We start from the raw sequence: 21,947 nt of genomic DNA, 5'->3' as shown, positions 1-21,947 counted from the left end.
TTGGTCAAGTCTGGACTTAAACTCTAAGGATGGAGATTCCACCCCCATCCCAGGGAACCCATCCCAGCGCTTCCTCACCCGCCCTGGGAAACAGAGACAGGCAGATAGATGGAAGGGGGGTAGAGGAAGAGGTGGCCCTGCATCCCTTCTGCCCTGCAGGGGGCAGGGGGCTGACTGAAGGGGGAATTTGCACGCCGCACCAGCAGAGGAAGCAGCGGGAGCAGGTTGATTGGTTTCTCAGAGGTGAAATAGCAGAATGAAAAAGGGGCCGTGCGGGGGGCTGTGCGAACGCCTAGAAGTTTGTGGGCGAAGGCCTAGAGCAGTCCAGCCTCTCCTGGAGCTTATCAGTGCCTCTTGCTGATCATAGGTCATAGAATCCTACGGCTGGAAGAGACTCATCCAGTCCAGCCCCCTGCCCAAAGCAGGAGCAACCCCAACTCCATCATCCCAGCCAGGGCTTGGTCAAGCCGGGACTTAAAAACCTCTAGGGATGGAGATTCCAGCCCTTCCTGAGGTCAGGTTGGTCCCCAGAGAAGTGGTTTCCCTGGCTTTGCCCATCTCATTTCCAAGGGAACCAGTCGAGGGGGTGTCCTTGGGAGCCATTCTCAGGGGTAGATCTCATTCCGGCTCCGCAATCCAATTCCTTTTGCAGCCGGTGGTTTAGAGCGCTACTTTGATATGACCAGGCAGGCGCGGAGCCACCATGCACAGAGCTGTGCTTCTCGCCAGCCCATGTAGCACGAATGCTCTACCTAGGCTTTCCCTATAAGCCACAGCATGGGGCAACCACAGACCCAAGCGGTGGTGGGGCTGGGGGCCTGGGAGGATGGGGGAGTTTGTTCTTGTTGGAACCAGTCTGAGCTGAGGCGTACTATGGAATGAGAAGGCGGGAGACCATTGATCTAGAGCAGTGTTTCATAAACTGTGTTCCGAGGCACAGCGGTGTGCCGCGAGGCAGTCGGAAGTGTGCTGCAGAGAACAACAAAGATCAAAATGGCCACCATTTAAAGGGGCAGGCGACCTTTTTTTTTCTCAAAAACTTTCCCCTTGACCCTATTTTTTTTGCTCAATAATTTTTCCCCAGCATTTTTTTTTTCTCAAAAAAATCCTTGTGTTCCTCAGTAATATATATATATATATATATTGTTTGGTGTTCCTCCGTCTTAAAAAGTTTAAGAAACACTGATCTAAAGAAAGCAATGGGAAGGATGAATTCTTTTGGCCCACTCAAAAATCCATTATGGTTTTAAGTGGAAAGTTCCCGTAACCTTTTAGTTACAAGCCCAGTCACATCCCTGTTGTGTTTTATTTCCATGTTTCTTTAGTCTTCAGTGGCATCAGCCAAGCGGTCGGCACTGGGTTATGTCAGCTTTCAATCACACCCTTTCCAACCCTTCGGCCTTCCTGCTGACTGGCATCCCGGGTCTGGAAGCTGAGCACGTCTGGTTCTCCATCCCCTTCTGCTCCATGTTCTTAGTGGCTCTCTTGGGTAACAGCATCTTGATCCTGATCGTAATGAGAGATGAGAGCCTCCATAAGCCCATGTACCTCTTCCTGGCCATGCTGGCCTTCAATGACATTATCCTCTGCTTGGTCATAATGCCCAAGATGTTGGCCATATTCTGGTGGGACGCGGGGGAGACCGCCTTTGAGGCCTGCCTCACGCAGGTATTCTTCGTCCACGGTCTCTTCGTCTCAGAGTCGGCCATCTTGTTGGCCATGGCCTTCGATCGGTACATCGCCATCTGTGAGCCCCTGAGGTACACGGCCATCTTGACCACCTGGGCCATCGGGAAAATTAGCATAGTGCTGGTTGTCCGGAGTGTTTGTGCAGTGACACCGGTGGTTCTCCTCCTCAAGAGGTTACCGTACTGCCGGACCAATGTGATCCCCCACACCTACTGTGATAACATGGGTGTCGCCAAGCTGGCCTGTGCTGACATAACCATCAACAACATCTATGGCTTAGTGGGCGCTTCCTTGACCACTGGCTTAGATGCCATCTTCATCGTGGTGTCCTATGTCCTGATCCTCCGGGCGGTGCTCAGAATCTCTTCAAAGGACGCCCGCCTCAAGGCCTTTAGCACCTGTGGTGCCCACATCTGTGTCTTCACCATCTTCTATACGCTGTCCTTCTTCTCCTTCTGCATCCACCGCTTCGGCAGCAGCGTCCCCCGCCACGTTCACATCCTGCTGGCCAACGTCTATCTCCTGGTGCCCCCCACGCTGAACCCCCTGGTCTATGGCATGAAGATCAAGGAGATCCGAGTGCGAGTGCTGAGCCTGCTTTTGCAGAAGCAGAGGATCCCCGAAAGCCGTGCATGAGCTATTGTTCTGGCAAGGGAAGCTGTATGGGAGTGCGGACCGTGGAGTTTTCCCCATAGTCCTTCCTGCTGCTCCATTCTAGTCGGGGCTCCTCCTAGAGCCTTCAAGTTCTCTATTACTCTCCTTGGTTCCAGCTGACTCCAGACACAGAACTGCAGGCTGGGGACTGGCTGCTCTATTCAAGTCCTTTGCCACAACGGTAGCTGCTAATATTAGAGTCAACATCAGGCAGCTTAAAACTAGTTAACAGTTAATAACGCCAGCCGCTCCAGCTAACGTGCATTCAAGAGTTTTCAAAGAATTGCCCAAGGATCTCGCCGGACAGTTGGTTTCATGAAGCCTTGGAACTCCGGAGAAATTCTAGAAGACTCGAACAAGGTCATCTGGCGCCAATAGTTTAAAAAGGGTCACCAGGATGACACGGAAAATTACAGGCCTGTCAGATGGACGTTGATCCTGGACAAGATCATGTAGCAGCTGATTTGGGACTCAATTCATGAAGAATTAAAGGAGGCCAGCGGAATTAATGTATGTCTACATGGATTTATGGACAATAGAGGGTGTCAAAGTAACTGCGTATCCTTTTCTTGATGTAATTACAAGTGTGATGGATGTGTAGCATTGAACGGGTCCCAAATGAAGGGAGGCTAAAGCGACTGGGACTTTTCAGTTTAGAAAAGAGGAGACTAAGCGGGGATATGATAGAGGTCTCTAAAATCATGAGTGGTGTGGAGAGAGTGAATAAAGAAAAGTTATTTATTAGTTCCCAAAATAGAAGAACTAGAGGACACCAAATTAATGGGTAGCAGGTTTAAAACTAATAAAAGAAAGTTCTTCTTCACACAGCATGTAGTCAACCTGTGGAACTCCTTGCCAGAGGAGGCTGTGAAGGGTAAGACTATAACAGAGTTTAAAGAGAAGCAAGATAATTTCATGGAGGTTAGGTCCATAAAGGCTATTAGCCAGGGGACAGAAATGGTGTCCCTGGCCTCTGTGCCTGGATGGACCTTTGGTCTGACCCTGTACGGCCGTTCTTATGTTCCTATGTAATAAACTTGGACTTCTGCAAGGGATTGGACTTGGTTCCTCATTGCATTTTGATTAAAGAACCAGAGCAATATAAAATCAACACGGCCCACACTGAATAGATTAAAACTGGCTGACGGATAGCTCTCCAAATGTGACTGGTAGCACGGAATCATCATATCACAGGGCTGTTTCTAATGAGGGAATCTCTTTTTGGTGCGATGCTATTTAACGTTTTTATGAATGACCTGGAAGAAACGATAAAATCACCACTAGTGGAGTTAGCCCATGGCACAAAAATCGGGAAGGTGGGAGAGGTGAGGTCCTTGATACCAGAGAGATCTGGATTCACTTGGTAAGCTGGGCAGAAACAAACGGTTTGTGTTTCATTACAGCTGAATGCAGAGCAGGAACAAAGACAGCAGGCCTTGCCTCAAGAGGAAAGCAGCTGCTCTGAGGTAGATCTCAGGGGTGTGGGAGATAATGAACCGAAAAGTGCGAAGCCGCAGCCGGCAGGGCTCAGGCCATGCCGAGTTCTGTAGCCAGGGGCATCTCAAGCAGGAGACGAGAGGTTATTTTACCTCTGACTTTGGCACAGCTGGACTCTGTTGCCAGGTGTGGGATCCACGGCTGGAGAAGGACGTTGATACATTGGAGAGGGGTCAGAGCAAAACCACGGGAATGAGCAAAGGGTTAGAAAACCTGACTCCTAGCTGAAACAAAAACCAGGACTATGCAGCACTTTAAAGACTAACAAGATGGTTTATTAGATGATGAGCTTTCATGGGCCAGACCCACTTCCTCAGATCAAATAGTGGAAGAAAATAGTCACAACCATATATACCAAAGGATACAATTAAAAAAATGAACAAATATGAAAAGGACAAATCACATTTCAGAACCGAAGGGGGGTGGAGAGGGGAAAGGTGGATGTCTGTGAGTTAATGATATGAGAGGTGATAATTGGGGAAGCTATCTTTGTAATGGGTAAGATAATTAATGTCTTTGGTTAAGCTTAGGTGTAAAGTGTCGAATTTAAGCATGAGGATTCAGTCTTTGTGTGTGCACAGAAAAGGGGAAGGGGGAACTAGATTGCAGCATATAAACCCCATACACAGGGGTAAATAGTTCATATGGGGCTTCTCGGGCCAGCAGAGAACGGGTGAACGTGATCCAAGAGATGGGAAGGTGGAGGCTGGAAGATTCAGACTAGGAGTCATTGTGGATCTTGAGGGAGATCTTGATCATTGTGGATAGTTCTGAGAGAGATCTTGGAGACATTGCGGACAGTTCTCTGAAAACATCCACTCCGTGTGCAGCGGCCGACAAATAAGCAAACAGAATGTTAGGAATCATTAAAATGGGATAGAGAATAAGATAGGGTATGTCTACACTACAATGTTAATTCGAACTAACAGACGTTAGTTCGAATTAACTTTGATAGGCGCTACACTAGCGATCCGCTAGTTCAAACTTAATTCGAACTAGGGGAGCGCTTCATTCGAACTAGGTAATCCTCATTTTACGAGGACTAACGCCTAGTTCGAATTAAGTAGTTTGAATTGAGGGCTGTGTAGTCCCTTAATTCAAACTAGTGGGAGGCTAGCCCTCCCCAGCTTTCCCTGGTGGCCACTCTGGGCACCACCAGGGAAACTCGTCTGCCCCCCTCCTGGCCCCGGACCCCTTAAAGGTGCACGGTCTGGCTACGGTGCCCGTGCCAGGTGCAAGCCTGACAGCACCCAGCCAGCAGACCATTCACCTGGCACGGCTCGAGCCAGCCACCCGCTGCCACCCAGCCCTCCGCCTCTTCCCGGGACCAGGCTGGCGGCTCCCGGGAGCTTGCCCAGGACCGCAAGAGGCGGGCACCCGCCTGGTCTAGTGCGGACATCGTGGACCTCATCCACGATGTCCGCACTAGGCACAGAAAAGTGGCCGTCTAGGGCAGGATAGCTGCCAGCCTGGCCACCCAGGAGCAGGTTGGCATGAAAATCAAGGTGGCTCACTGAGACCCCCGACCCTGAGCCCTGAGCTTAGAATGGCCGTCCTGGGTCAGACCAAAGGTCCATCTAGCCCAGTAGCCTGTCTGCCGACAGCGGCCAACACTAGGGACCCTGGAGGGGATGGACCGAAGACAGTGACCAAGCCATTTGTCTCGTGCCATCCCTCTCCAGCCTTCCACAAACAGAGGCCAGGGACACCATTCCTACCCCCTGGCTAATAGCATTCCATGGACCCAACCTCCATGACTTTATCTAACTTCTCTTTAAACTCTGTTCTAGTTCTAGCCTTCACAAACTCCTGCAGCAAGGAGTTCCACAGGTTGACTATTTGCTTTGTGAAGAAGAACTTTCTGTTATTAGTTTGAAGCCTGCTACCCATTCATTTCATTTGGTGTCCTCTAGTCCTTATATTATGGGAACTAATGAAGAACTTTTCTTTATGCACCCTCTCCACACCATAGACCTCTATCATATCCCCCCTCCATCTCCTCTTTTCTAAGCTGAAAAGTCCCAGTCTCTTTAGCTTCTCTTCATATGGGACCTGTTCCAACACTCTGATATTGTAGTTTCCCTCCCCTCTCCCACCCTCTCTCTTCCCCTTTCCCACCTCCTTTTCCCAGTCTCCCCCAGTTTTGTTCAATAAAGAGAGTTTCTATTTTTGAACACACGTGTCCTTTATTTTGTACATCAGGAAGGGGGGCTAAGGAGGGGTAAGTGGAAGGAGGTGAGGGAGGAATGGGGTACGAGCCCCTGATAGGGAGGTCTGGGCTGGCTCTGTGGCCTCCTTGGGGTGGAAGCTCTCCTGAAGCCCCTTGATTGACCCCCCCTCTGGATGGCAGCCTGCGGCAAGTGCAGCCGGGCTGATGGCCGAGTGTTGTGATGTGCTGAGTGTGGGCACTCAGGGCACTCCAAGCCAGGACTGCTTTGCAAGCGGGGAACCCCTGAGAACTGTCTGTCCGGGGTGGGGGTCGGGACCCTTTAAGCACAGCCCTCGGCTAGCCTGAGACAGCAGCTCCACGCTCTAAGTCCTCATCTGATGCCCTGCCGGCACTGCTTCCGGCCATCCTTAACCTCTGTTCAGGGTCCACTCTGTGTGGACATGGTAGTTCGAATTAGCGAAATGCTAATTCGAACTCGTTTTTTAGTCTGGATGCACTAGTTAGAATTAGCTTAGTTCGAATTAACTAATTCGAATTAAGTTAGTTCGAATTAGCGCTGTAGTGTAGACAGACCCACAGATTATATCTTTCTGCCTCTATGTAAAGCCATGGGACACTCACATCTGGAATACGGCACACAGAGGTGGTCGTCTCATCTCAAAAAGATATCTTGGCATTGGAAAAGGTTCAGAGAAGGGCAACAAAAATGAGGAGGGGTTTGGAATGGGACGCATTTGAAGAGAGAGTAAACAGACTGGAACTTTTCAGCTTAGAAAAGAGGCAGCTAAGGGGGATATGATGGAGGTCCATAAAATCATGCCTGGTGTGGAAAAAATGAAGAAGTGTAGCCACCACAGGGTGGATTCAGGCCTGGACTCTTGGGAGATTACAGCTTGAGCTATGAAGTCAGCTGGGTCTCAGCTTAAGCTGTAGAGCTCCCTTGTTCTTATCTCTGGCTGTAAGTGGTCTAAGTGCTACTACTTGGTGTGTAGGTTATATAAGGAAAAGTTACTTACTTGTTCCCATAACATAAGAACTAGGGGTCACCAAATGAAATGAATAGGTAGCACTTTTAAAACAAACAAACAGAAGTTTTTCTTCACTCAGCGCACAGTCAACCTGTGGAACTCCTTGCCAGAGGAAGTTGTGAAGATCAGGACTTTAACAGGGTTTAAAAAGAACTAGATAAATTCATGGGGGTTAGGTCCATCAATGGCTATTAGCCAGGATGGGTAGGGATGGTGTCTCTAGCCTCGGTTTGTCAGGGGCTGGAAATGGGCAACAGGAGAGGGATCACGTGAGGATTCCCTGTTTCTGTTCACTCCCTCTGAGGCATCTGGCATTGGGCACTGTGGGCAGACAGGACACTGGGCTGCATGGACCTTTGGTCTGACCCAGCCTGGCCGTTCCTATGTTCTAATGAATAAGCGATGCCTTTTGACCAGTGGGCGGAATTAACCGTGGAAACAATTCAACGAAATGCACCATCACCAGAACATGAACATGATGTTTTCAGGCCCAGGACAAATGTGTCACATGGGCCCCCTCCCACACACCTTGCGCAATCTCTCCTCCCACACATACCCGCTCAGGAGCCATGGAAACGAGGCTGGTTTAATTCTGAAATGACTGACGCGTGTTCTCCATTTCTGAAAAGTGCCCCCCCCCCTTTGCTATTTTTCTTTTAACAGAACAGGAGCCTGAGTGCTTTGCGTTCCCCTCCCACCAGCTGTCCCGCCCACCGGCCTGCACACAAGGAACTCTGGGACACGGGGCTTTTGACCTGTATATATGACGGACGGAGCCGCCCAGAGGAGCAGAAATCGCTCTGTCCCTTAGTCCCAAACGACGAGTCCTCGTTTAAACACACACACACTCGTTCTAGAAAAGGGCTTGAGCCGGACCCCACGCCCAGTATCCCACTATCCAGGCTAGCCATGGCAACCAAGGCTAGTGAGGGGGCCGCATGGGTGGCCCTCCTTCACCTCCGTAGGGCATGAGATTGTCGTAACCGAGACGGTCTCTGGGGCCCGTCCCTCACACCCCTCACTGCCCGGCCCTAGTGTGCGTGTGTCACGTCGCTGATGGCGGTAGGAAAAACCAATGCAGATGGAGAGCAGTGGCACCGGGCAACCCCACGCCTAGCAACGTGTCTCGTGGGCCACACTGAGAGCCCCCCGGGCCCTCGCTGGCTCAGAGCGATGCTTGAGGCTGCTCTAACATGGGGGCGGCACCTGCAGGTGAGTGCGGGGAGTGTGTGTCACACGGAGACACCTGTCCCCCCCCCAAAGAACAGCTGCCCTATGTAAGCACCCCCCCTATGCCTGCCCTAGCCCTGACCCCCTCCTGCACCCTAACTCTCCCAGACCCCCACTGCAAGCCTGAGCCCCCTCCCACGCCCTAACCCTCCTCCAGATCCTGCACCCCAACCATGAGATCCAGGCCTGAGCCTGCTTCAGCACCTTAGCTGCCTCCTAGACTCCACAGCCCAACCCTCAGCCCCCTGCTGCACCCTACCCAGACCCCCACACCCAAGCTCCTGCTCTGAACCTGCCCTACGCTCCAATTCCTTGGCCCAAGCTTGGTGCCCCCTCCTGCACCCCAACAGCTCATCCCCAGCCTCACCTCAGAGCCTGCACCCCCAGCCGGAACCCTCACCCCCTCCTGCAACCCCATCCCTGCCGCAACCCACAGCCTGCTCCTGTGAATGTGTCATCGCAGGTGGCCTGGGGGCATGGCCGAGCGGGTTAAATCAGAGTGAATTGCTCAGAACCAGGGCTACTTACAGCCCCAGACTGGGGTCCTCCTCTAGAAGGCACCAAACCAGCCACACCAAGCACGTCAGCTGCCTCTCCGGCCAGCAAGAAATCACACCCCAGTCCCCTCAGACACTCCAGTGTTTCCTGTGCCCCAGCCAGCCCTGCTCCTTACACAGCTGAGAGCCCGAAAACCAAGCTCGCCAACTCCAAACACGTTTCCCCAGGCCCAAAAGACCAGCCACAGTCCCGAGTCCGTTCATACCTCAGATCTTACCCCACAGAGCCCGCTGGGCCAGGCCTTTCGCACCTACCATCTACCGGCTTATTAATAGAAAGAAAGAAAGAAAGAAAGAAAGAAAGAAAGAAAGAAAGAAAGAAAGAAAGAAAGAAAGAAAGAAAGAAAGAAAGAAAGGAAAGGAAAGGAAAGGAAAGGAAAGGAAAGGTTGAGGGTAGGGTTGTTAAAGAAAGCACACGACACACACCAAACACCACGTCCATGGGGCAGGCTCTTGGCAGAGCTGGAACAAACTGCCAACTTAAAAGTCTCTGGAGAGCATCCTGTGGTAGGATAGATCCACAAATCCTTCTGGGTCTCTGTCCGTAGCAACGGGACCTGTGGGGCGGAGGGCGGGGGGGAGACAAAGACGGAGGCCCCCCGAGGACCCTTATAATCTTGCCCGTGCGGAGGGAAATCCATCGTGCTCTTCAGTGACGATGCCTCCCAAAATGGGGCTGATCACATGACCACCAAACCAGTCTGTGTCCTTTTTGGACCAGGAGCCATGGAGTCCCCAGGTGTGTCCTTCTCAGGCAAAGGGCCGTTGTGTGCTGCTCAGGTGTCAATTGGCTACCCTTGTCCGTGCAGGATTCACGGGGACACCGCCCCTCACAACCGGTGGGTGACGCCTGTGGCTGTGTCCCAGACACAAACATTTAAAATACAAACACAGAACTCATAGTTATAACTTTACATACAAAACTCCTGCACGTGTGTGAGCAGCCAGGGCCGGACGGAGGCATGGGTTAGCCGGGCAGCTGCCCAGGGTGCCAACCCATGGGGGGCACCTGACGGCAGCTGAAAGGGGTGCGTGGCATCCCTTACAGCTGCCATCAGGCACCGTGCGCCTGGCTCCTGCAGAGCTGGCCCCACGGCATCGGCCAGAAGTGCCCTTCTCCCCACGGCCACGGGGCCTTGCATAGCCGGGCGCGCACACGCCAGCAGCACTGGCCGAGCCGGGCTGGGCAGCACTGCGCGCCTGGGCCTAGGGCACCAAAAAGGCTCGGGCCGGCCCTGTGAGCAGCACAGTAAGAGGAGCGTTGCCAGCAGATCCAGAGAAGGGATTATTCCCCTTTACTCAGCTCTGGTGAGGCCACATCTGGAGTATCGTGTCCAGCTCTGGGCTCCCCACTCCAGAAAGGATGCGGACGCATTGGAGAGGATCCAGCGGAGGGCAACGGAGAGGCTGGAGAGAGGCTGTTCTCAGTGGGGGCAGGTGGCAGAACAAGGAGCAATGGGCTCAAGTTGCAGTGGGGCAGGTCTAGGTTGAATATTAGGAAACACTCTTTCCCTAGGCGGGTGGGGAAGCGCTGGGCTGGGTTCCCTAGGGAGGGGGTGGAATCTCCATCCCTAGAGGTGTTGAAGTCCCGGCTTGACCAAGCCCTGGCTGGGATGATGGAGTCGGGGTTGGTCCTGCTTTGGGTAGGGGGCTGGACTCGATTGCTCCTGAGGTCTCCTCCAGCCCTGGATTCTGTGATGCTAAGAGCCGGGCGAGGGCCCCAGTCCCTGTGGACAGGGACTCGAGGCCACTGGGATAAACGCCGCCCCAGGCTCAGCGCTCGCAGGGCGTTGGGTTTTATGCCGGGTGCCTCTTGGCTCTGTCGGCCGCGGTGGCTTTGCCTCAGCAGACAGCACAAGGGGTGGGCAGGGCTGGTCTCAGATTGCTCCCAGCCCCCCAACGCTCTGCCTGGCCGTGTGCACTGGAGTCCGGCGCGGGAGCCATCCCGTCTCTGGGGCGCTGGCTGGGCGCGCCCTGGGACTGCGAGGGCCTCAGTTCTCCCGCCCGGACAAGGAGCACGGGGGCGTTTGCAGGGCTCGAGGGCCGGGTTCTCCCCTCAGCTGCGCCGACGGCAGCTCCCCTCCTTCTGGCTTCCCACCACTGTGACGCCGACCCGGATTCCAGCCCCGCGGCCTGGTCTGGCTTCTGTGCATAGGCCTGGGAAGAATCCGCCTCAGGGGGAAAGTCCAACCTTCCTCTCCATGGCAGATCAGCCAACGGGGCTCAGCTGCTTGGGAGGCCCCTGGAAACACGGGCCCCCCGCGTCCCGACCTTGCTCCTGCTGGGGAGCATGGGAAATCCCCCGACCCCACCCCACTCCCTGGCAGGAGCGCTGGGGACAGAGACGGGGGGCTGCGGGAAGGGGCATAGGGTGCCCCCATTTGCTCCATCCCAGGGCCCCCCAAACTCTTAATCCCCCTCTGCTCCTCTCTCCTCACAGGGCCCGACGGGTCCAATGAGCCCCAGGCTCTGGAGAGGGCGAGGGAGAGCCTGGCAATGCACCCTGGGCCGTTTGGGGGGGTCTGTTCCCAGGGGCTTGCACCTACAGCACATTCCAGACTTAGGGGGCTGTTTTAGAGGGGCCCCAGGGCCCTCTGCCACCCAGCAGAGGGGCGAGTGAAGGGAGAAGCAGCAGAGGGAGGGAGGGCAGGATGGAAAGAAAGAAGAACAGCCCAGGGAATTGACCCGCAGAGATAAGCGCGTCCCTGCTTATCCGCCCGGCCACGGCAGGGTGTGGGAAGGGGGCTTGCCAGCCGTACAGAGGAGCAGCGCGGTGGCTTGCAGGGTGGGTCCCAGGCCCTGCATCTTGGAGCCAGTGACTCAGTTTTCCCAGCCGCAGCCTGAATTCTCCAGCCCAAGTGGGTCCTCCTACATCCCCCAGCTCCCAACCGTGGCCCTTGCTACTCTGCCGTGGGCCTCGGGGGGCTGGGGCATGTGGACGACACGGCTGAGACGAGGGCATTCAGTCTGGGGCCCCCCTGCAGTGGGCCGGTGTGACGGACTGGGCCGGGTCTGGGCACAGCTGAGGGCGTCCGCTCAGGGCGAATTGCTCAAATCCGGGGCTCCTTACAGCCCCCAGACTGGTGACCTCTCCACACAGGCCACAAACCAGTCCCACAGAGCGCTTCAGCTGCCTGCCTGAAGCCTCCCGAGCAAAACCCCTCCGACACCCCAGCAATATCCGTGCCCCAGATGGCCCCGGGCCTCATACACAGGTGGGGGGTCCTAGCACCCAATCCCACCTATCCCGAACAAGTTCTGTCTAGTCCCAAGAAACCAGCCACAGATCCCTGGTCAATTTCCCTCTGGATCTTACCCACAAATCACGCTGGGCCAATCCTTTAGCATCTAACATCTAAAGGTTTATTACCACGAGAAAGAAAAGCCTGAGAGTAAGGTTATTAAAGTACAGTACGTTACATGCACCGAATCTCCCAGTTCTTGATGCAGGCTCTAGCAGAGATGTTACAGCTGCTGGTGTAAAAGTTCTTGTTGCGCATCCTAGGATCAGGATGGGTTCACAGGTCTTCTGGCTCTTTGATCCCTGCAATGCTGCCTCTGGGATGAAGTGCTGAGCTGAGAACAAAATGGCATCGACCACATGGCCTCTTTATACCCCCTTCCTGGTCTCTTCTTGGCTGCAGCAGGTCACCTGGCCAGCGGCCTATCCCTGTGTTCCCTGCTGGCCGCCCTCAGGTGTCAGCCCTCATTCTTTAGGTGTGTCCTTGGCCCATCGACTGCCATTGTCCCACAGGGCCTCGCTAATTAGCATGTCCATAGGCCGGGCCCTGCCCAATGCTCAACCACATGCAGGGAGACTTCCAGCCTCCGTACAGGTTACAGATTCCTAACTCCACACACAGACGTTATACAGATCTATGAAGAGCAGATACGGAATCAGAAGAAAGTAGCTTTCGTTTGACCCCTCACATGGCCCCCTTTGTACCACTTTTGGGGCAAACACCCCCCCCCCCATGGGTGCAGCAGTGATCCGGCTGCTCCCCTCACAATCCAATAATGTGACATCCGGGGCCCGGGCACAAGATGCATCTGCTGCTAGCAGGCCCCGGGGGGAAGGGGTGTCTGTGGCAGCAGCTGGGAACAATGAGGACACAGGTTCCCCAGGCCACACCACGGGGCTGGCCCCAGGATCGAGAGTGGGGCTGGCCTCCCCCCTTGTGCTCGGCTAGACTTATTAGAGCAGCATGCAGCGGAGGGAGGGGCCGGCTCTGTGGGGTTGCTCACACCTGGGCAGACATTGCAAGTTTCGCCTTCCCTTTGCACAGGTGTGAATGACAACAGGAGGGAATCGGGCGTGCCATCATTACGCTTCAGAGTGAACACAGCCAATGCCATCTATAGGGCCGGCTATGCCTCCTCGCTCAGGGGCAGAACCCAAGTGCGTGATTTGATTGTGCCCCTCCCCCTCTTCCCTGGCAGGTTCCCCTCACTGACAAGAGCAGCTGTCAATCAATAATACTGCGTGTTGTCAGGGCACCTTCCATCCAGGGAGCCCAGCCCCTTGGGAGACAGCGTGGCCTAATGGCCAGGGCAGTTGGCAAAGCCAGGATCTGAGCCTGGCTTAGCTGCCAACCCACAGTGGGATCTGAGTCCAGGCCTCTGCGTGCCTCTATCTGGGGGTAAATTGGCCCCCCAAGGGGAGGTGTTGCAGGCACACCCTGCAGTGCCACTGGGGGGTGGGGCAGAGACTGTTCCAGGCTGGCCAGGGCATCCTGCCAGGGCTTGTCCGCACTGCGGGTTGTTGCTCATTCTGTGCCCCCGGACAGCAATTTGCTCTGTGAGGCAGAGTCTAGCAGGAAGCAGGAAGCCACCGATATTGCAAGGCCCCCCGGGCTCGGTGTGGGCCGTGGGATCAGCCCTCGGGCAGCCGGGCAGCTGGTTTGGGCTGGGGGAAAGGGAGCAGCAGGGAGAGTGCGAACCAGATCGCTCGGCCCCCACTGCTCCTCCTTTGCTGTGCTTGCGGGGCGGAGCAGAACCGGCACTCAGCTTGGTCACACCCCATGCAATGACTGAGCAGCCCGCAGGAAGGCAGCGCGGTCTAGCAGTTAGAGTGCACGAGGCCAGCAAATGCCTGGCCGCTTAGTTGCGTCTCTGTCACCGGGGGACCTTGGGCCAGCGACGCCCCTTGCCCGGTGCCTCAGTTTCCCCAGCTAGGATCACGGGAGTTGCCGTCTTGGTAAAGGGCTTACAACGCTCCCTCCAGAGCGGTGCTTTACCCGTGGCATTGAGATCCGGTATGTTACAGCACCCTATTCCGCCTGCCCATTCAGACACGGCTCAGCAAAGGGCATTGCCACAGACACAGAAACCAGCTGGCCTGGCCCCCGGCGGGTACGGCTCCCCTGCTCATGCCACAGGAAGAAAGCACAAGCCACTCCCAGATGCCCACAGGCCCAAATTCTGTCCTGTGTCAACTGGGTGTAAATCCAGAGCGTTGGCATGAACGTCACGGGGCTACTCCTGTTTCCACCAGGCTAAAGCGGAGCAGTGAGTGCCAAGGCTGCAAAGTCTTTGAAATTCAGCCCTGGGCACCATTTCATTCAGGGCAGGCCTAAGACGAGTGCAGGCTACGGCTGGGCTTCGGCGCCGGGCCTGGCTCACGTTCAGCAGGATTCCCCCTCCCGCTTGTCACGGGCCCTGAGGCCAGAGGGGCTGTCCTGACTCCCCTGGAAGTCACAGACCGGAGGGCAGCCCCACGTCCCTCCTAGGCCAGAGCGGTGAGAGGAACAGCTAAACAGCACTGCACACTCGCCCAGTGGTGGAGGATCCATCGCGACCTGCCAGAAACGATTCCCACGGAGAATCCGTCTGGCTGCTGAAAAGAACCCCGCATTCCCAGGCCGCGTTGCCTGGCTTCCACGCCCGCCGCTGGATCGTTAGACCTTCCGCTGCCAGAGCGACGGGCCCTGGGTAAACGTTAGCTCCAGCCCTAGAGTTGTTTATATCTTGGCTTGACAAAGCCCTGGCTGGGATGCTTGAGCTGAGGTTGGTCCTGCCTTGGGCAGGGCTGTGACGGACCAGGCCAGGTCTGGGCACCACTGTGCATGTCCACTCAGGGCGAATTGCTCAAATTGGGGCTCCTTGCAGCCCCCAGACTGGTGACCTCTCCACACAGGCCACAACCCAGTCCCACAGAGCGCTTCAGCTGCCTGCCTGAAGCCTCACGAGCAAAACCCCTCCGACACCCCAGCAATATCCGTGCCCCAGATGGCCCCGGGCCTCATACACAGGTGAGGGGTCCTAGCACCCAATCCCACCTACCCCGAACAAGTTCTGTCCGGTTCCAAGAAACCAGCCACAGATCCCTGGTCAATTTACCCTCTGGACCTTACCCACAAATCACGCTGGGCCAATCCTTTAGAATCTATATCTAAAGGTTTATTCGCCTTCTTCTGTAGCATGGGGCACAGATCACAGCTGGAGGATTCTCTGCATCTTGGGGTCTTCAAAGTATTTGAAGGCTTCAATATCTGAGATATAGGTGAGAGGATTATTCTAGGAGGGGTGGGTGAGATTCTGTGGCCTGCATTGTGCAGGGGGTCGGACTAGATGATCATAATGGTCCCTTCTGACCTTAAAGTGTATGAGTCTATGAGTCTACTACAAGCAAGAAAAGCATGAGAGTGAGGTTGTTAAAGTATCATACATTACATGCATCAAATCTCCCAGTTCTCAATGCAGGCTTGCAACAAAGATGTTATAACTGCTGGCTTAAAAGTCCTTGGTGCACATCCTATGCCAGGATGAGTCCTGGCTCGTGATTCCCTGCGAGGCTCCATCTGAGGTCAGGAGCAGTTCTGAAGAGAAAATGGAGGATGCCACATGGCCTCTATATACCTTCTTCCTCGTCTCTTCTTCGCTGCAGCAGATCACCTGGCCAGTGGCCTATCCCTGTGTCCCTGCTGGTAGCCCTTAAGGTATGTCTAGACTACAGGGTTTTGTTGACAGAGGCTTTGTAGACAGAACTGGCTGTAGTCTAGACGCTCTTTGTCGACAGAAGCTTTGTTGACAGTATCTGTCAATAAAACTTCTGTCGACAAAAGCCGGTAGTTTAGAAGTACCCATACAGTTGACAAAGCTTCTGTTGACAAAGAGTGTCTAGACAACAGCCACTTCTGTCAACAAAGCAAGCCGCTTTGTCGACACGAGAGTGTAGACGCAAAGGACAGTGTAGATTCAATAACGCCTTCTGTCGACAGAACTCTGTCGCCAAAAGGCGTTATTCCTCGTAGAATGAGGTTTACCGCCATCGACAAAACTGTCGAGTTCTGTTGACGTTACGTCGACAGAACTCAAGCGATAGTTTAGGCGCAATATAGTTTTGTTGACAAAAGTCCACTTTTGTCGACAAAACCCTGTAATCCAGACACACCCCTCGGTATCAGTCCCCATTCTGGAGGTGTGTCCTTGCCTAGAGAGGGCTGTTGTTCCAAAGCGACTTGCTCATTAGCATGTCCATAGGCCGAGCTTTGCCCATTGCTCAACCACGTACCGAGAAACATTCAGTATCCACACAAAGTAAATGCTGATAACTTCACACACCGACATTATCCAATCCCATCAATAGCAGATATGGAATCAGAAGGAAATAGGCTTCTATTTGACACCTCACATGGCCCCCCTTTGTACCACTTTGGGGCCAACACCCCGCCATGGCTGCAGCAGTGATCTGGCTGCTCCCCTAAAATCCAGTAACGTGACAAGGTGGCCGGACTCGTCGATGCCTAAGATCTCTGCCAGCCCTGGGATTCTGTGGTTCTCTTCCAGGCTCCCGGCTTCCCAGGACAAAGAGCCCCATTCCGGAAACCTGGGCTGCCTGTGAAACCCGCGCACCTACTGGGTGTGGGGCACTGTCCCAGGGAGGGGCACTGAGCCCGCGTTCAGCGGCGGTGAAGACGTGTGCTCTCTAGCCTTGGCAGAGTGGCAGCTGCCTTTCCGCTCTGTTGATAGAGGCTGGTGTTTGAGGTCCCGGTTCGGTTCTGCTGGTTGGCCTTACGCGGGCTTTGTCCTGGGATGTGTCCATGCAGGTTAGGCCATCAACAGGAAGAGCGGACACGCTCAAGGGGAGACAGTACCAGATCTAGGAGGCCTTTACCAGTCCGGGGAAAGAGCCACGGGCTGCAAGAGGCAGGAGCCACGTTCACCCCAGCGCCAAGGCCCAAACGTTTCCTGCTAGAGGTAAGAAGCCGTCCGCTCAGACAGCCCAGGGAACGGCAGAGTCTCCGATTCTCGCTGCCCTCCGACCTGCCCGCCCACCTTTCCGGCGGCCACGCGTGGGCTTGGCGGATTCATTGTCCCTTCTGCTTTGAAACGCGGTGAGACTCCAATGCCCATCGGTCCGGCCAGGGACCCCCAGTTCCCATGGAGGGCAGGGCTCTCCATGCTCATGAGAGGGCTCCCAGGCCAGGCAGAGGGGCAAGATGAAATAACATTTGCCGTGGGCATGGACCCCTGATGTGACCTTTGGGGTTGGTGCTGCCTTGGGTCGGGGGCTGGACTCGATGGCTCCTGAGGTCTCTGCCCGCCCTCAGGTTCTATGGTTCAGTGACATGCTTGAAATCAGTTCCTACCCCACGGATCGCCCAGTCCAGGCTGTGGGTTGAGGGGGTGACATGACCTACAGCTGGTGTAAGGGTCGTGTGGAAAAGGTAGGGGCTGCAAGCCAGAACATCTGGCTTCTCCTCACAGGTCAGCCTGGGTGACCGGCCGAGTTGTTGTCCTCTCCATGCCTCGCTGTCCCCATCTGTGAAATGGGGATGATCACTCGCCTACCTCCACAGGCGCCTATTCCTAACTCTCCTTGCGAAGTCTGGGAGCCCTGCAGCAGGCAGGCAGTGCCCAAGGGAAGAGGAGTCTGGTTTGGTAGGGGGGTGGGGGGGCGGGAGACATGTTACATAAGAACATAAGAACATAAGAACGGCCGTACTGGGTCAGGCCAAAAGTCCATCTAGCCCAGTATCCTGTCTGCCGACAGTGGCCAGCACCAGGTGCCCTAGAGAGGGTGGACCGAAGACAATGATCAAGCGATTTGTCTCCTGCCATCCCTCTCCAGCCTCTGACAAACAGAGGCCAAGGACACCATTTTATCCCCTGGCTAATAGCCTTTTATGGACCTAACCTCCATGAAATTATCTAGCTTCTCTTTAAACTCTGTTATAGTACTAGCCTTCACAGCCTCCTCTGGCAAGGAGTTCCACAGGTTGACTACACGCTGTGTGAAGAAGAACTTTCTTTTATTAATTTTAAACCTGCTCCCCATTAATTTCATTTGGTGTCCTCTAGTTCTTCTATTTAGGGAACTAATAAATAACTTTTCTTTATCAGCCCTCTCCACACCACTCATGATTTTATAGACCTCTATCATATCCTCCCTCTTTTCTAAACTGAAAAGTCCCAGTCGCTTTAACCTCTCCTCATATGGGACCCGTTCCAAACCCCTAATCATTTTAGTTGCCCTTTTCTGAACCCTTTCCAAGGCCAACATTTTCTGAGGTGAGGAGACCACATCTGTACACAGTATTCAAGATGTGGGCATACCATAGTTTTATACAGGGGCAGTAAGATATTCTGGGTCTTATTTTCTATCCCTTTCTTAATAATTCGTAGCATCCTATTTGCCTTTTTGATCGCCGCTGCACACTGCGTGGACGTTTTCAGAGAACTGTCCACGATAACTCCAAGATCTCTTTCCTGATTTGTCGTAGCCAAATTAGCCCCCATCATACTGTACGTATAGTTGGGGTTATTTTTCCCGATGTGCATTACTTTACACTTATCCACGTTTCTTTGCTTTCACTTCCTGGGGCAGGGTGAGGGGGTGAATTTCAGACAGAGCTGAGCACCCATTCTCTGAAAATTGGGCCCTGGAAGGTGTCCCGAAGTCAGCTCACTCCCAATGAACCCCTCTCCTCGGCCAGCCCTGCAAACCGAGCCATGGCGGGGGAGCAGTGGTTTTTGGTGAACCTGGGGCCCCTGTCCGGCTGAGCCCTGCCTCCAACTGAAAAGTGCTGACAAACGCTCCGGCGACCTCAGGTCGGTTTTCTGCCCCGTCAGATTTCTGACACAGCAGGAAAAGCAGGCGGCCAGGCCTTATCTGCACAGCCCTCTCTTTTCTGCCCCCGCAGGCTTATTATCACGCTGCCCCAGGCCTGCAGGCCTGGCTGTGCAGGGGGTGGCGTGACTCAGCAGAGCTGGGAGGCAGTTTTTGCAGACTCATGGCTCCCGGAGCTGGGCCTCCACTCTGGGGACAGTGGCCCGGGGAGGGGTGGGCCTCACTGGAGCTCAGTGTTCGGGGCAGGAGGCCCTGGCTTCGGGGTGTCCTTCTCCCCTTTGTCCATGTCCCACCCTCTGATTCATGCAAGATGGCATCTGTGGGCCCGACTCTGTGCCCAGCCCCTGCTGATGTGAGAACGTGGAGGATCCATCATGTGGGTTCTGGGACAAAGGGGACCCACCGGGATCTGGTTATTCCCAACAGCCCGAGTGAGCCTTCAGGGCTGTGGGCAGCTGGGTGAAAGAGACAGGGCCCAGCGCTAGAGGGGCACTGGTCAGACCCAGTGGGGGGTGTGAAGTCAGGGGTGTGAAGGGGCTAGGAGAGGCAAGAGGAGAACAACACAAATTAGGGGTTTGGATCTGGTGCTGTGTGAAGAGAGATGAACAAGACTGGGACTTTTCAGCTTAGAAAAGAGGAGACTAAGGGGGGGTACGATCGAGGTCTGTACAATCATGACTGGTGAGGAGAAAGAGAATAAGAAAATGTATTTACTTGTTCCCATTACGTAAAAACTTGGGGTTCCCAACTGAAATTAGTAGGTGGTGGGGTTAAAACAAACAAAAGGAAGTTTTTCTTCATGCAGTGCACAGACAACTTATGGAACTCCTTGCCAGAGGAAGTTGTGAAGGCCAGGACTTTAACAGTGTTCAAAAAGAGCTAGATTGATGCATGGAGGTTAGGTCCATCGATGGCTATGAGCCAGGGTCGGTAGGAATGGTGTCCCCAGCCTCTGTGAGTCTGGAAATGGGTGACAGGCGAAGGATCATGTGAGGATGGCCTGTTGTGATCCCTCCCTCTGGACGCCCGGCATTGGCTACTGTCAGAAGACAGGACACTGGGCTAGATGGACCTTTGGTCTGAGCCAGTCTGGCCGTTCCTATGTTGTTAGGAGAAGACAAGGGGGCAGCTGTAAGGCTTTGCAGCAGCTCCGCTACGTTCTGTATTGCAGTGTTAATATCACTGCCCCCCATGCGCACGCACACACGCGCACACACACACACACGCACACACACAGACACACACACAAACACACACACACACGCACGCACACACACAGACACGCACACACACACACACACCGACACACGCACATACACAGACACAGACACACGCACGCACACACACAGACACAAACACACACACACACACACAGACACACGCACATACACAGACACAGACACACGCACGCACACACACACACACACACAGACACAAACACACACACACACCGTCTCTTGTCACACCTGGAAGGGGAGAGAAGCATCCAGGCACCACATCCCCGTTTCTCCCCCACCCTAATGCTCATCACATGTGATGCCGGCTCACAGCCCAGGGGCTCCCCGCATTAGCCTGCAGGATGGCCTGACCGGGCCCCGTCCTGGCCCTGGCTTGGGCACAGGCGGGGAGGCAGTGGCACCCTTCAGGGCTTTCCTGAATCGGGGCCCCAGGGAGCTGCTGGCTGCCTGGTGTCATGGGAGCTGCGGGCGGGCTGACTCCGGCAGGGTGCGGCTCTTGCTCTCTGACAATCTTCTTCATGCTGGTGCGTGAAGCTGGGGTAATGCAGCGGCGAACCAGCCGGTCCCATCACAGCTGTGTGCCCCTCCGTGTAGCTAGCCAGAAGTGGGCTCCCAGCACCTCTGCTGCCCACTCACACTCCCAGAGCTCACCCCTAAATCTCGCACCCCCAAATCCCTCACCCCCAGAACATAAGAACGGCTGTACTGGGTCAGACCAAAGGTCCATCTAGCCCAGTAGCCTGTCTACCGACAGCGGCCAACACCAGGTGCCCCAGAGAGGGTGGACCGAAGACAATGATCAAGCGATTTGTCTCCTGCCATCCCTCTCCAGCCTCTGACAAACAGAGGCCAAGGACACCATTTTATCCCCTGGCTAATAGCCTTTTATGGACCTAACCTCCATGAAATTATCTAGCTTCTCTTTAAACTCTATTATAGTCCTAGCCTTCACAGCCACCTCTGGCAAGGAGTTCCACAGGTTGACTACACGCTGTGTGAAGAAGAACAGAAAAGTCCCAGTTGTTTTAACCTCTCTTCATATGGGACCCATTCTAAACCCCTCGTCTCACACCCCTCAGATCTCGCACCCCCAGATCTCTCTGAGGCAGAGATCCCGGCACGTTGCCATTCAGTTGCCACTTAATCTGAATTAACCCCCCCACCCGCTGGCAATGCTAGTCCAGACACCTCATGGGACTGTCCCAGGACCGAGCCATCGTTTCTCCTGGGCTGGCTCTGCCCCCCAACGTCACAGCAAAGCCACGCACAGCATGTGTCATGGAACCGCTCACGCACACAGCCCATGGGGTAGCCAGGTGTCCGGTTTTGGACCAGACTGTCCGGTATTTGAGCTTTCTGTCCGGGAAACCAATGGAGAAAATAGAACTGTCGGTCTATTCTAAGTAGGATGTATTGTCGATTGGGATGTCCTGGCCAGTGTGTCCGGTATTGTTGTTGAAACCATCTGGCAACCCTACTGGCCCAACCGACCAGCGTGGAGCAACACAACTAGAGACGCAACCGGCGGCGCTGAGCACGCCCCATTGCGATGAAGTTTCGGCTGCCGAGGCTGCCTAGCTACTAGCTGTGCGGCTGAGGAGACAGTGTTGCCCAGGGGCAGTTGCTCTGGTTTGGGGAGAGGAACGGAGAAAAGACTGGGAGCACAACAGGCTCGGGTTACAGCACGCGTGCAGCGGTTTGGTGTTTTACCCCTGCCCCACGCTCTCCGCTCACCCCTCCGGCGTTCGCCGTGCGCTGGGAGCTCAGCAGGAGGAAGTGATAACCCAAGCCACAGGGCGCTTGGTGCACATC

General features: G+C 54.7%; 1 protein-coding gene across 1 annotated transcript; it reads left to right on the top strand.

Annotated features, from left to right (window-relative positions):
• The first annotated feature begins 1,310 nt into the window (after positions 1-1,310).
• On the top strand, positions 1,311-2,562 carry LOC102455345 (olfactory receptor 52B2-like). Its single transcript, XM_006130987.4, has one exon. The coding sequence runs from the start codon at positions 1,363-1,365 to the stop codon at positions 2,323-2,325; it is 963 nt and encodes a 320-aa protein (XP_006131049.3). The 5' UTR covers positions 1,311-1,362; the 3' UTR covers positions 2,326-2,562.
• The last annotated feature ends 19,385 nt before the right edge of the window (positions 2,563-21,947 follow it).

The sequence above is a fragment of the Pelodiscus sinensis genome, chromosome 1, assembly GCF_052426305.1.
Source record: "Pelodiscus sinensis isolate ZL-2025 chromosome 1, ASM5242630v1, whole genome shotgun sequence".
Taxonomy (NCBI): domain Eukaryota; kingdom Metazoa; phylum Chordata; order Testudines; family Trionychidae; genus Pelodiscus; species Pelodiscus sinensis.
This window is presented reverse-complemented; position numbering and strand designations above follow the sequence as displayed.

Bases quoted from the DNA above. Each gene is read 5' to 3' on its own strand.
- LOC102455345 (XM_006130987.4), top strand. From the start codon at position 1,363: ATGTCAGCTTTCAATCACACCCTTTCCAACCCTTCGGCCTTCCTGCTG.